At 44.2% G+C, this 13,755-nt stretch overlaps 1 protein-coding gene across 2 annotated transcripts; it reads left to right on the plus strand.

The window, feature by feature from the left end:
• The first annotated feature begins 3,980 nt into the window (after window positions 1-3,980).
• On the plus strand, window positions 3,981-13,699 carry gtpbp1 (GTP binding protein 1). 2 transcript variants are annotated; one of them, XM_031561246.2, is made up of 14 exons: window positions 3,981-4,504; window positions 5,746-5,857; window positions 6,716-6,896; window positions 7,103-7,286; window positions 7,544-7,708; window positions 7,913-8,036; window positions 8,142-8,256; window positions 8,396-8,540; window positions 8,705-8,887; window positions 9,351-9,486; window positions 9,673-9,851; window positions 10,179-10,343; window positions 11,510-11,560; window positions 11,923-13,699. In XM_031561246.2, exons 1-14 carry the CDS (start codon window positions 4,316-4,318, stop codon window positions 12,022-12,024), a joined length of 2,031 nt encoding a protein of 676 aa, XP_031417106.1. In that variant the 5' UTR covers window positions 3,981-4,315; the 3' UTR covers window positions 12,025-13,699. The 2 variants fall into 2 exon arrangements, with proteins under 2 accessions (XP_031417106.1, XP_031417157.1); XM_031561297.2 differs by lacking the exon at window positions 11,510-11,560.
• The last annotated feature ends 56 nt before the right edge of the window (window positions 13,700-13,755 follow it).

Below are 13,755 nucleotides of genomic sequence, written 5' to 3' on the forward strand. Positions count from 1 at the left end.
CTGTGCACGCGCTTATCAACAGACGGCCAATCCGCGCTAAATGACTGATGTTCGGTAGAGCCAATTGGATTTTAGCGCTTCACGTCTCTACTCCAATGACGAAAAGAAACAGTTTCTCACTGGCGTTATAGTTTGATTTCTTCAGTAATGTTGTTAACTGGTGGTAATTTAAGAGATAAACGTCAGTTAAATCCGCTGATAAATTTGGTTGACTTGAAATTGCCTTACGCCAAAATAAGCACGATGAATATTTTTCTTTCTAAAAATAGCCTGTACGCCTGGTATCCAGGGCAATATCAAAATATTTGGTTCATAGCCCTCAGCAAGCAAAACTATAGATTACTCCAGCATATTGCGGATGGAAAAACGTAATGTCTTATTGGCCTAAAATACCATTGGATTTAGGGATACACTACCACGGATGCAACGTCCAAATACAATGTTAAGAATAGCTTTGTTTGTGGGGACAGTGGGGACTGAATTATGAATCCTCATTAACTATCATTAAACCAGATTGTGATATTTATGGGTGAGGTGTCAAAAAGTCATAAAACACATTGTGGCACCATCGCATTGGTGGATGAATAGTTTAGTCTACTTAGCCAACCTCTGCGGATCTAGATCCTCCACATGAACACCAAAATCTCTCCAAACAACAACTTGGTACAGGAATAAATGATGTGCGCAGAGAGGCGGCGTTTTCGTGAAGCATATTTCAGTTGTTTAGTTTGGTTGCTATGATTCCAACAGTTATGTCTGCAGTGACTTTAAAAAAAAAGAAAAGCGAACCACGCTTAGGGCGATGTCAGGAGACTATCATGAGACAGCTGGCATGACCACAACGACAAGAAGTTGCATGGCGCAATTCCAGCTATTAACAGTTTGGAAGGTTCTCACCTTTCTCACCGCTGTAATGATTAGCCTACATGAAATGGGCCTTGTTGAGTAATGGCACTGAATACTGAATAAAAAAACCCAAACCTTGCATATAAAAGTAACTATGAAACAATTTGACACTTTTTGAGGTATGGTTTTATAGGTAACTAGTTTTGGTACCATCCTCAAATTCATTTTGATAGCATATGGTCATGTGAAGGACAGATAAACACCTGTGTCTTTCCCACTAGCCATCCAGGATATGCCCTATGTAGTTCTGTGTTCCCGGCAGGAACACCCTGCAAAAATGGAAGAAACGCTTTCACAGCATGACATTGCCAGCTATAGCCTACTGCCAACAGACACCAGTTAGTGTGTTGGCAAGCTTCTATCAATGTCAACTGAGCTGTTGGTGGTGTTTGCAAGGTTTTAGCATGCCGTTTAGGTAGTTAGCTTGCAAGTTTTGGAACAGAACTCCTTATTGCTGCTTTAAAGACCTGGCCCATATGAATATGCAAGAACAAAATAAAAACAAGGTATATTTCTCCTTCTGTTTTTCATTATGTATAGGCCTATACTGTTCTCTCACATCAGTTTTCCTCTTGCAATGCTCCACATCCAACACTCCACTGCTCAACCCACAAAGTAGTCCTACGTCGTAATGCAGCATACAGTCAGCCTCTGTCCCCCTCCTGTGGTATCACCAGATTCCTGCATGCGCAACCAGCTATCTGAAAGCACTGCTGATGCTGTACAGTTAGTGCAGATAAACCATAGCCTACACTGTACAATGGCAACTTATGACTTGCCAAAGAGGATAAGCGATATACATAATTCATAAAGAAATGATATCTAGACCCAATATATGCCCATTACCTCCGACTTATTGTCACAAGTCACAAGTCACAAGTCTTTTATTGTCAGATGCACAGAATGACACAGGGTCAGAAACTATGCTAACCTATTAAACCTATACTACCCTACAGACAAATCCAGTGTGGGAGTAGCAGGTAGTGCAATAATTCTGATAAATATTACTGCTAGTGCAAACAGTAAGTGGAAGTGACAGTATGTAAGTGTAGTACAAACAGTAATTTGAAAGTGACAGTGTATGTAAAGTGACGAGTGCAAAAGTGTTGATAGTGTGCCAATGTCCATTTAGCAGCCTGATGGCCCTCGGGAAGAAACTGTTCTCCAGTCTGCATGTACGAGACCGGATGCTACGGTACCGCCTTCCAGAAGGCAGCGGGGTGAAAAGTCTGAAGGCTGGATGGTAGCAGTCTTTTAGGATCCTGCCAGCTTTCCTGAGGCATCATGTGTGGTAGGTGTCCTGCAGGGCTGGGAGCTCCCTGCCGATGATGAACTCCGCAGACCTGACCACACTACAGGGCCTTGCGGTCCTTGGCTGTGCAGCTCCCATACCACACTGTGATGCACCCAGTCAGGATGCTTTCTATTGTACATCTGTAGAAGTTGGTGAGGATGACTGAATCCATGCCAAACTTCTTCAGTCTCGACAGGAAGAAGAGGCGCTTCCGGGCCGCTTTGACTACCTTGTCTGTGTGAGCAGACCAGGTGAGGAAACCTATTCAGTTGCAGCAGTCTATAACTTGATTGGTGTCAGCCAAACAGCATTTTACAGTTACTCAGTTACATCTGATATAAGCGACTCACAAACCAAACCAAAGCAACAAGGCAACAGTATCTTAAATATAGGCCTATGCAACAAATAGCATCCACAACACAACAGCATTATCTAAGTGCAAATTTGATACTAAAAATGTTTTAAAGCCCTATACGTTCAGTTAGTAGCCTAGTTAGACACAGTAATCCCTAATTGTCCAAATTTTGGATTTTTGGAATAAACCTCTGAAGATGTCACCCCTGATATGGCATGCATGTTCTGAAAGAGGATACACCAGACCGGCACAACTGACTGACAATTTATACACCACATCTGCAAAAATGATCTCCCTCTATCTCAATCAGATGATCAACAGTGATGACACAAGGGGTGCAATTGGATCCGATTTGTTGTTGACTTTGCTATGTTTTAACAATCACTTTTTGTGTGTGTCAAAAACCCCTACCATTCATTACCGTGCACAACTGTTTTCGAAAAAGCTGTGAAGCCATTTGTGAAGCATTGAAGTAATGCACTTGCCTGAACAGATGAAAACGCAGACGAAAAGTGTTGCTTTGCCTTAGCTTAGCCTATTTACATGACTATTGGGGCACATGTAGGCTATATACACAAGACATTTTGACAGTTTAAACACATAAAATGCACAAACGTGATGTGCTTTCTGTTTTGCAAATGGCTGTTGATATTTGCACTCAACAGCCAATGGGCTGGGATAGTTTATGGTTCGGTCCGAGCCACTATGTTTGTTTCCCATTTACGAAGCCAGGACTGTGTACGAACCCCTGAGTTTATGTTTATTTGGTTGCAAACACTGAGCGGACAGGACCGCGGGGAGAATAGTGTATGGGATTAGAATCGGGGAAAAAGCCTTTAAGAAAAAAAAAAACACAAAAAAGTCGGTGATCATGTGCGCGGGACTCGGCGTTTACAACTGCTTGCATCAGCTGGTTCACTAGCGTAGATTGTCATTTCACAACGCAAATATAAAGTTTTAGAATAGGCCTAATGTAAGCTAGGCTATATTCATTTAAACTGTAGGTGAACTAATAACTAAAACAACGAATATTCTTCATTTTTCTTCAGGTAGCCAATTCGCATTATAAATACAGTCTAAAGGCTGTCTGGCTATAACCTACTTTGAGGTTATAAGACTAGGCCATGTTTGCCTTATTTTGCATCTACTGTTGCCCAAGTAACTCAGTTAACGTGATCCTGTATCACCTGAAGTATATTGTAAGTCAATAGATAAATAACTCTCGTTTTACTTGAACAAGATACATGGTGTAATAACCCCATAGACCAGTGCAACTTCACAGGGCAGAATTGAAATTGCTGAGATCATTGGTTTCATTGATCTAATGAGATGAACAGCCCTCTTGAAATGATTGGATGTTTAGAGGCATGCTTTCCATTCTCTTTTTCCTATTGGTCAGAAAGCTGTTGAATAATTAATTAACAGGTGTGTCTTCCTGAATGTGTACACATTTCTATGCCCTACAAAACATACTGACAGCGCTGACGCTTCGACAGTTGATTTCTAAGACCTGGTGTTATTTCTTGTTTGTTGGATCACAGTGGACTTTTTATTCAGCAATATGTAGGTTTCGCACCAGATAGCGAGTAGCTAGCCACGAAACCGGTCTAGGCCTACAATAGCTAGTTGTCACTAGTCAGGATAGCTAGCTTAGCGGTCAGCGGGCATCACAACAAACCAAGCAGCCTCCTTACTGACGAAACTGTCCGGCTCTATTGCGTGTAACTTCAATAACCTTCAGTTACTGCGAAGTTTGAAGAATGGCATCGATGGCTGCGGCAACCGAGCCGAGCTTAAGTCCTGTCCCTATGCTTACTGACACTCTTGTGCCTGCTAGCATGTTTGCCCCAGAACGGGGATGCGGGGACGACGCAGGGGTTGACAGCTTCGAGGACGGCGAGATTTTTAACGGCGAGGGCGGGGATCTCGGAATAGATTTCTCCAGTAAGGTAGGCCTACGGACCGTAGATAGCTATGCCACTTGCCAATAAACTCCTGTGCAACCTTTAATGTGTACATCACTTGAATATTAGATGTTGCAAGACGATTTTTATGCAGCCCTGTACGCAATTACGTAAGCAACCAATGTAGCGTACTCTGATGAAGACAGACTTAGCTATGTAGCTAAAGTTAGCTAGCTGATTGAAACGAATATGTTGTGGTAACGTTGTGTCAGCGGAGGCAATCCTGTCAGTTAGCAAACTCAACGTAACGTTAGCTAGTTATGATGCTGACCAATGTTAGATGTTATCTTTATACCAGTGTCCTGTTATCTGCAGGAATTGTTTTTCTGGATTGGTCATGTGTTGACAATTACAGGGTATCTCATTCCTATCCTGCAGACATGCAAGTTAACATATGATGCAGGGTGACCAAATTGAATGGAACTTGGACTGAAACTGTAAGACTGCGACATTTTTTTAAGACATGAAAGCGAGTCAATATAGGTTCTACCGATGGCATGCATGAAGTAAAGGAATGCCTTTGGCTACCAATCAAAACATCAGTACTACATATCGCCTTGGTGTTGAGGGAACTTGATCTTCCGAGGGTTGGTTCCTCAACTTGTGACAGGTGTATCCCTTCAGCTATCACAATCCAAAATAGGACCCCCAGAAATCCACCACCATTGCTACACTTAAAACGAACTTATCATTGCTATTTTATTGAACACTTACTATTAGCTCATACAACTTGATTGTCGTTGAAATTGTGTGTGTGTGTGTGTGTGTGTGTGTGTGTGTGTGTGTGTGTGTGTTTGTGTTTGTGTGTGTGTTTGTTTGTCACTGTCTGAGGGTTGAATCTGAGAGGCCATTCAGTCAGAGCTCAGATCATTTTGTCCAAGCTTGCTTTGAATATTCAAATCCTCATATTTCCCTTGCCACGCTTGTCTGGACATGTTTGTGGTCCAAGGTCCACCCCCATCATATTGGCTGTTGCTGTGTCATATGTGTGTCGGGAACATCTGATGCAACCTGCAGCAATAGCACACTCCCCAACTCCCTATTCTTTGACAACAATCAAGGTTTATCTCTGCTGTCCTAGGTGCTAAACCCAATGTGTGAGACTGGGTATGTCCATCAAAACCTGATGGATTCACTAAACAGTCGGTTGATATGCTGAATTTTTTTGTGCACTGCTTTGAGTGCTGTGACGTTTTCATCTCACAGTTAGTGTTTCCTCCTGACAGCTGGCGCTGGTCAGTCCAAATGGTGAGCAGTATGACGCGCTACTGAGACAGCTGAGAGAGCGGATGGACGAGGGCTGTGGAGAGACCATCTATGTGGTGGGAGTGGGCTCAGGTAAGGAGAGGGTGAGAAAGATGGATGGATGGATGGATGAAGAAGTTGGAAGGAGGCAAAAACAACCAAACAGATTAGAAATACTTTCACCACTTGGGGGGCTTGCACTGTTTGAAAGGTACATTGAGGGCTGGCTGCTTAAGCGAATTAAATGTGAAACTGTCATTTTTACCTCAGAACACGTGTGTCATTACAAACTCCCTTTATTGACAGTCAAAGTTGTAGTCAAGGCCAGACCCCCCCAAGGGCATTCATACATTAGTGGCCAAAAATGTGAGTTTGGTAAACTACCCACATTGTCTTTGTGTACACCACAAACCACAGAAACATTAGGCTGTTGCCAGCAGTCGCATCCATAGCGTTTGGAACTTTGTTAAGCAAAGTAACTCTCTCAAACAGGTTTTGCCAGTGTAGTGTGATGCCAAGGAAGCATGTAGACTATATATACAGTATATTTTGTGTTGTTAGCATGGCAACAACAAGTAAACAGTTTCCCCACAGGGTTTAACATTACACAGCACTGATCTTTGAGTTATCATTACACTCACTTCCGTAAACCTCACTCTTCCAATCTGGAACTAAAGAAACCTTACCCCCCAGCCTGGGTCACAGGACCACAATTACCAGTCAGTCTTCAGGGATTGATCTTGATATCAGGGACCTGTGCTTTCTGGGTGACGCAAGACTTGGAGACTTGCGTCAGCCACAAACGATCATCATGGAACTAAAGAAACTGGGCTGTAATGGAGCTTGCATAAAAGATAAACGCTAGTTAAACCAGTGGATCAACTAAAAGTTAGATGTCCCTCTCAGGCCTCCTTGTCTTTTTTTTTGTCTCCTCTTGTCTTACCTGTGCAGATGGCGGAGAGTACGGTCTGAACGAGAGTGACATGGAGGCGTCGGTTGCCACGGTGCAGTCCATGTGTGAGCAGATCGAGGCCGACCTCATTCTGCTGAGGGAGAGGGCCGAGACGGGAGGACAGGTGCACGACTACCTCATCCGCCGCCGCGTCGGGGAGGCCGATTTCCTGGAAGTCAGGTGGGTCGAGCGGTGATCACAGGGGTTGGGTGAAATCTTTTGTTCCATTTTTGGCAAATCATTTATTTCTGAACACATCTCTCTGGGTGTCCAAACATGTTGGAAACACAGTGATGGTAACATCTCTCTCTCTCTCTTTCTCTCTTTCTCTCTCTCTCTCTCTCCCTGCCTCTCATTCTGTCTCTCTCTCTTTCTCTCTGTCTCAGAGTGGCAGTAGTGGGGAATGTAGATGCAGGGAAGAGCACCCTCCTGGGTGTCCTCACCCATGGCGAGCTGGATAACGGCCGAGGCTTTGCTCGGCAGAAGCTCTTCCGCCACAAGCACGAGATGGAGAGCGGCCGCACCAGCAGCGTGGGCAACGACATCCTGGGCTTCGACCAGGAGGGCCAAGTGGGTCTCTTGACAAAATGAGCTTTACAAAATGTTTCACATCCTGTCCAGTTCCTGAGTAGTTCATGTAGTTTCTCAGGGCTGTATTATGGGTGCTGTTATGTTACACACAACTGCAGGTTGCCATTTCAAGACTCTCTCAATTACCATCAGTACCTCTAGTCAGAGTTTGTGTTAGTCAGTGACTGATCTTTCTGAATGAGGGTTCATTCATTCATTCATTCATTCATTCATTCATTTATTCATTCATTTCTTAGGTGGTCAACAAGCCAGACAGCCACGGAGGCAGCCTTGATTGGACCAAGATCTGCGAGAAGTCCTCCAAGGTCATCACTTTCATTGACCTGGCTGGCCATGAGAAGTACCTTAAGACCACTGTGTTTGGCATGACCGGACACCTACCAGACTTCTGCATGCTAATGGTAAAAGTTTGACGCATTTATGTTCATATCAAAATTATTATTACATATTATTGTTAATATTTAAATATACATCTCAGTGTAGACTAGCCTGTATTGAGCTTTGACATCAATGTAGGGCATGAATCAGTATCGAAAGTGTGTATGTGTCTTGAGCTTTGGGCCATCAGTCAGTCATCTGCTCTGTCACCCTCTGCAACCCTCTAGGTGGGCAGCAATGCAGGCATAGTAGGCATGACCAAGGAGCACCTGGGCTTGGCACTGGCTCTGAATGTACCTGTGTTTGTGGTGGTCACTAAAATTGACATGTGCCCGGCCAACATCCTGCAAGGTGAGCATTGCTACTAGAAATGACTCACATAAGTCATTTTGGTTTTATGTGTTTAGTTAGCCTGGTGCAGAGCTCAAGCCTTGGCTTTTGTTGTTTTTAATCAAGAGACCCTGAAGCTTCTGCAGAGACTCCTGAAGTCCCCAGGGTGCAGGAAGATCCCTGTACTGGTCCAAAATAAAGACGACGTCATCGTCACGGCATCAAACTTCAGTTCTGAGAGGTGCCGCTCTCCATTGCAATGTGGACAAACACACATTCACTTAGCTTTTGCAATCAATTTCCTAAAGGCTGAAACTTCGAGCAGAGTTCGAGCAGAGGTTTGCATTTTATATGCGTCTGTTTTGCTCTGTGTCTTGCAGAATGTGTCCAATTTTCCAGATCTCCAACGTGAGCGGAGAGAATATGGACCTGCTGAAGATGTTTCTCAACCTGCTGTCCTCCAGAACGTCTTTCAAGGACGACGAGCCTGCAGAGTTTCAGATTGATGACACCTACTCAGTACCAGTCAGTATGCCGAAAAAAAATAAAACACACACACACACACACACACACACACACACACACACACACACTCACACTCACACTCACACACACACTCACACTCTCACACACACATTTGAAGCTTGCTAGCTCACACATGCTTTCTTTTCTGCTGCTGCTGGTGCCAGGGTGTGGGAACAGTAGTGTCGGGGACTACATTACGTGGATTGATACGGTTGAACGACACCATGCTCCTCGGTCCTGATCCTCTGGGAAGTTTCTTGCCCATCGCGGTCAAGTCCATCCACCGCAAACGGATGCCCGTGAAAGAAGTGCGGGGCGGGCAGACGGCATCTTTTGCACTCAAAAAGGTCGAAGCTCTACCCACACTTGTTTTTTACCTAGTCTGGAGGAGTCAGCAAAAAAAAAAAAAACAATTTCCCTTTGCATCAGAATTGTTGAAAATATGTAGTATGTAGTATGAGTATATAGCAGATTTAAGGTTACCTTCTAAAAATGATGTAGCTGTATGTACCAATACATAAACCCTGTCTGACTCTTTTGATGTTGTTGGTGGTGGTGGTGGTTTGTTTTACAAAATGAGACAAGGTCGACACCTGAGAGTGGGTTGCAGAAGTTAAGAAGAAGTGCCAACATTATTTACAACAGTGTTAAAGAGCCATAGTGGGCACTAGTGCCGTATTTTGAAAAATACTTCTACATGGACTGCATTTAGAAACGGCAACACTGTTTTGACTGCAGTAGCCTCTCACAGGAAATACAAACCCACACTGCCACGGCTGAAAAAGGCTTGTCGTCTTACTTGACTCACAGATTAAGCGCTCCTCCATAAGAAAGGGGATGGTGATGGTGTCGCCCAAGCTAAGCCCGCAGGCCTCCTGGGAGTTTGAAGCCGAGATTCTGGTGTTGCACCACCCGACCACCATCTCCCCCCGCTACCAGGCAATGGGTATATGTCTTTCATCATTCTCTCTCTATCTCTCTCTCTTTTTCACTCACTCACTCATACATGCTGCACACAGGCAGAAACACATTACGCTGAGACTTGTTGGTGTGTACCCTATATAGCACCCTACAGGTGTTTTTTTTTTTTGCGAATGCACCGTGACCGTTCCGTGTCACACGTATGTTGCAGTGCACTGCGGAAGCATCCGGCAAACTGCCACGATCCTGACCATGAACAAGGACTGCTTACGAACAGGGGACAAGGCCTCCGTTCACTTTCGCTTCATCAAGACCCCCGAGTACCTGCACACAGACCAGAGGCTGGTGTTCAGAGAGGGAAGAACCAAAGCTGTGGGCACCATCACCAAGGTGACGCAGACAGACCAGCCAGTGCACGCTAGCTCATAAGGGCATATGTGGAAAGGAATTGAGTTTTTGGGGAGCGATGGGACCCTTTTCTTATGGGGGCAGTAAGGAGGGTGTTTTGTCTAAAATGAGCGAGCTAGCTAGTTAACAGCCAACAGACTTGGCTAACAAACAGCGACATATCTAAAAATGTATTCATTTTCTGGTTGTTTCGCACAGCTTTAGTTGATCTCCTCTGCATGGTATAGTCATGGCATAGCATAGATGGCATGCTCAGTGCTAGGAGTGCTAAATGCTAAACGTAATGGGCATTATTATGAATGGTTTCAGCTACTACAGTCGACCAATAACCAGCCCTCCAACTCCAAACCTCCACAAATCAAGATGCTATCGACAAAGAAAGTTCCACCTCGTCGAGAGGACGGGTCCGTGCCGGCCAGTGAGGACTCCATGAACACAGGACTTCCTTCCACAACACATACAACACAGCAACAGGTAAGAAAAGCCTCCACACAAGATCCTTAGACCTATGAAACTGTAGAAGTAATACTTCTTACCCTTCTTTCTTTCTAAAGACAGTAAATGAAATGTGATCAAAGGTGGTGAGTACCGGCTGCATAGACAGCAGTTCATGAGTCCATAGGGAATATAAGGACTGATCGGTCTGGTCATGAGTCCATAGGGAATATAAGGACTGATTGGTCTGGTCATGAGTCCATAGGGAATATAAGGACTGATCGGTCTGGTCATGAGTCCATAGGGAATATAAGGACTGAACGGTCTGGTCATGAGTCCATAGGGAATATAAGGACTGATTGGTCTGGTCATGAGTCCATAGGGAATATAAGGACTGATTGGTCTGGTCATGAGTCCATAGGGAATATAAGGACTGATTGGTCTGGTCATGAGTCCATAGGGAATATAAGGACTGATTGGTCTGGTCATGAGTCCATAGGGAATATAAGGACTGATCGGTCTGGTCATGAGTCCATAGGGAATATAAGGACTGATTGGTCTGGTCATGAGTCCATAGGGAATATAAGGACTGAACGGTCTGGTCATGAGTCCATAGGGAATATAAGGACTGATTGGTCTGGTCATGAGTCCATAGGGAATATAAGGACTGATCGGTCTGGTCATGAGTCCATAGGGAATATAAGGACTGATCGGTCTGGTCATGAGTCCATAGGGAATATAAGGACTGATCGGTCTGGTCATGAGTCCATAGGGAATATAAGGACTGAACGGTCTGCTTGTAGGACTCGTGCTAGCTCTGTAGGACTGTAGGACTAGCTCTGCCTCTCCTGCTGAAAATCCTCACCTCTTCCACAGCTCCTCTAATCCTTCTTTTTCTGCTTTTTCTCTTAAACTCTCCCCTCCCATCCACACTTTATTCATGCCATCGGGCTCCCTCTTTTATATTTTCTCCTCCTCCTCCTCCTCCTCCTCCTCATCATCATTCATATTGCCAACGGTCAAACCATTTCTTCCTCCTCGTTTCATTTGGTTCTTCCTTCTCATCTCATTTAATTACGGTCATCTGGCGTTCATTCCTTATTACTCCCCCCCCCCTCCCTCACCTCCTCCTCCATGGGTTTTGACCTTTAACCCCGCTCCCCTAACACCTCCCTTGTCTCTCTGGTGATGCTTGGCTGCTTCAGACAGAGGGGGAGGAGGATCCCCAGAATAAAGAAGGCAACAAAGAGAACAAGGTAAAGAGAGAGGGCTGCATGATCGGCAGCTTCCTCAGGTGGTCACTCTTCCCTCATGCCCTGAAGGGTGTTTCAGGAGGGGAATAGTGGACTGTTTGGTTCCACAGGTTCCATGATCCTGGACCCAACCAGCGTTCTGTTCGGTGTTACTGTGTGTTATGTGTGTGGGTGTGTTTTGCTTGCAATCATATCGCATACTATAATAATGATGAATTATGAATTAATCATAAGTATTTTGATGAAGCATGTGGCATCTGTTACTTTTTTGTAGTGCTTGAAAAAAAAAATTACTTGCGCTTTATTTGCAACATACAAGCACAATACTTTAAATATCATTTAAAACAAGTTTTTTTTTCTTTCAGCCAAAGTCCGGAGGTGGCAGACGACGAGGCGGACAGCGGCATAAAGGAAAATCCCAAAATAGCGCCACAGCGCCCCCAACAGGTGCCACAGGGCCTATATAAACTCTCCTCCCTCCTTCAAACATCATTCCCATCATTCCATGAAGTGTCTTCATCGCTCAACGCTCGCAGTGCTGGGAGCAGAAAGCTCATTGACTCTCTGAATCCCCTTCCCAATTTAAAACTTTTGGACCCCCCCCCCCCCCCCACCCCCAAATGTCCTGCTCAACTGTGCCACCGCACTGCTAATGATGATGGGGGGAAGGGTGTCATTGAGCCAAGACAACTGAGCTGCGACAACGTCTTGTGAAATTAACTTATTATCAGAGGTGTTTGTTGTTCTTTGATGTGTTTTGGAATTATATCGTCTAAATTGAGCGCATATAATCTCTAGATAAACTGCACAAGCGTTCTGTATTGTTAAATGTGACGAGTCGAGGAGCCTTTTTAAGTGCATACAGATTATCTATATAGTATACATATGAACACATGGGTCTTTGGCAATGGTGACGAGCACACCACATGCATGCATGCATTCAGCTGAATATTCAACAGTCAGATCTGTGTGTTAGCAGACTTCCTCCCTACATCTTCACAGTTACGGTGCTGTATCCACCTCACTCTATCATCAGGAAAACCTTGCAGTGTACGTATGGCAGTACAGACTATATCTACAGCAGCAGCAGCTACAGCAGTACTACTGCAGTGGGGCAGGTGGGATGATGCCCCATCGGTATCCATTGACAGCCAAGCTGTGACATGTGGACACAAGACTGCACTGAGTTATCAGTGCCAGAAATTGCACTCGCCTATTTGATGGTTCAAAGACCACTACTGTCATTGCAAAATCAGAAGGAAAACAAACCTGAATAGTTTCTATCTGACGTACCATTAGGCTTGACCAGTTCGATGAGTGAGGGTATCTGTAACCATTCTAAGGCAGACTGGTGTAAATTTGATTACCTTTCACAAGCATGCACACACAGCACAGCTCAGCTTTGGAATCTTTAAAAGCATTTGAAGAACTTAAATAGGACTGGTAGGGTTAGATTGTTTTGCAATTCACATGTCATCAGCAGTCAAGAGGAATTTCACTTAGTTTTATTTATAACTAACACCTGTGGACAAACTGATGGTATATAAAAATACATTTAGTCTTAGTGTCATTTTTTTTCTACTCGTTTTTTTTTTTTTTTTAAGAAAGGGAATGCGTTATAGTCAGTATATTTTATTCTGGGTCATTAAAAAAAGGAATTGTATTCCAGTTCAGAAATACTATCCATAATAATTTCCCATGGTGATCATCGATCATGCCTTGACCTTTGAGGACTCCCCTGGAACATAAAACGGCGTTCACCGAGAAGACTGCCCCTCTCGGAACACTGCATTAGACGGGCTGCTATCTAACGCTCCTTCAAGGTTGGATAGAAAGTTGTGACTCATTGCCATCTGTTCAGCTCTGCTCCCCTGCTGAAAACATGAATCAGTTAGGTCGCTGAGCCTCAGGGGCTGAGATGAACAAGCTTTTCTGTCAATTTATTTGCAACGCTGTTTTGGAAACAATAAACATGTCTTCCCCGTAATGCCACACTTTCACCAAGCACCTTACATCAGATAGAACCATCATTTATCGCAGTGGTCCTCTGTAGAGACTTGCTGCAGACAGTCACACAATTACATGTGAAATAACAGACCAGGTTTTTCTCTTAGAGATTTAAAGAAATAAATTATTGGAAATTAAATGATTATCTCCATTATTGTCTCTCAGTGACTAATAATACAATTATTGGGTCT

Source organism: Clupea harengus, chromosome 1, assembly GCF_900700415.2.
Source record: "Clupea harengus chromosome 1, Ch_v2.0.2, whole genome shotgun sequence".
Taxonomy (NCBI): domain Eukaryota; kingdom Metazoa; phylum Chordata; class Actinopteri; order Clupeiformes; family Clupeidae; genus Clupea; species Clupea harengus.

Coding starts and splice junctions, on each gene's coding strand:
- gtpbp1 (XM_031561246.2), top strand. CDS start 4,316: ATGGCATCGATGGCTGCGGCAACCGAGCCGAGCTTAAGTCCTGTCCCT. Junction 8,257..8,395: donor TCAAACTTCAGTTCTGAGAG/GTGCCGCTCTCC, acceptor TGTGTCTTGCAG/AATGTGTCCAATTTTCCAGA. Junction 8,541..8,704: donor ATGACACCTACTCAGTACCA/GTCAGTATGCCG, acceptor TGCTGGTGCCAG/GGTGTGGGAACAGTAGTGTC.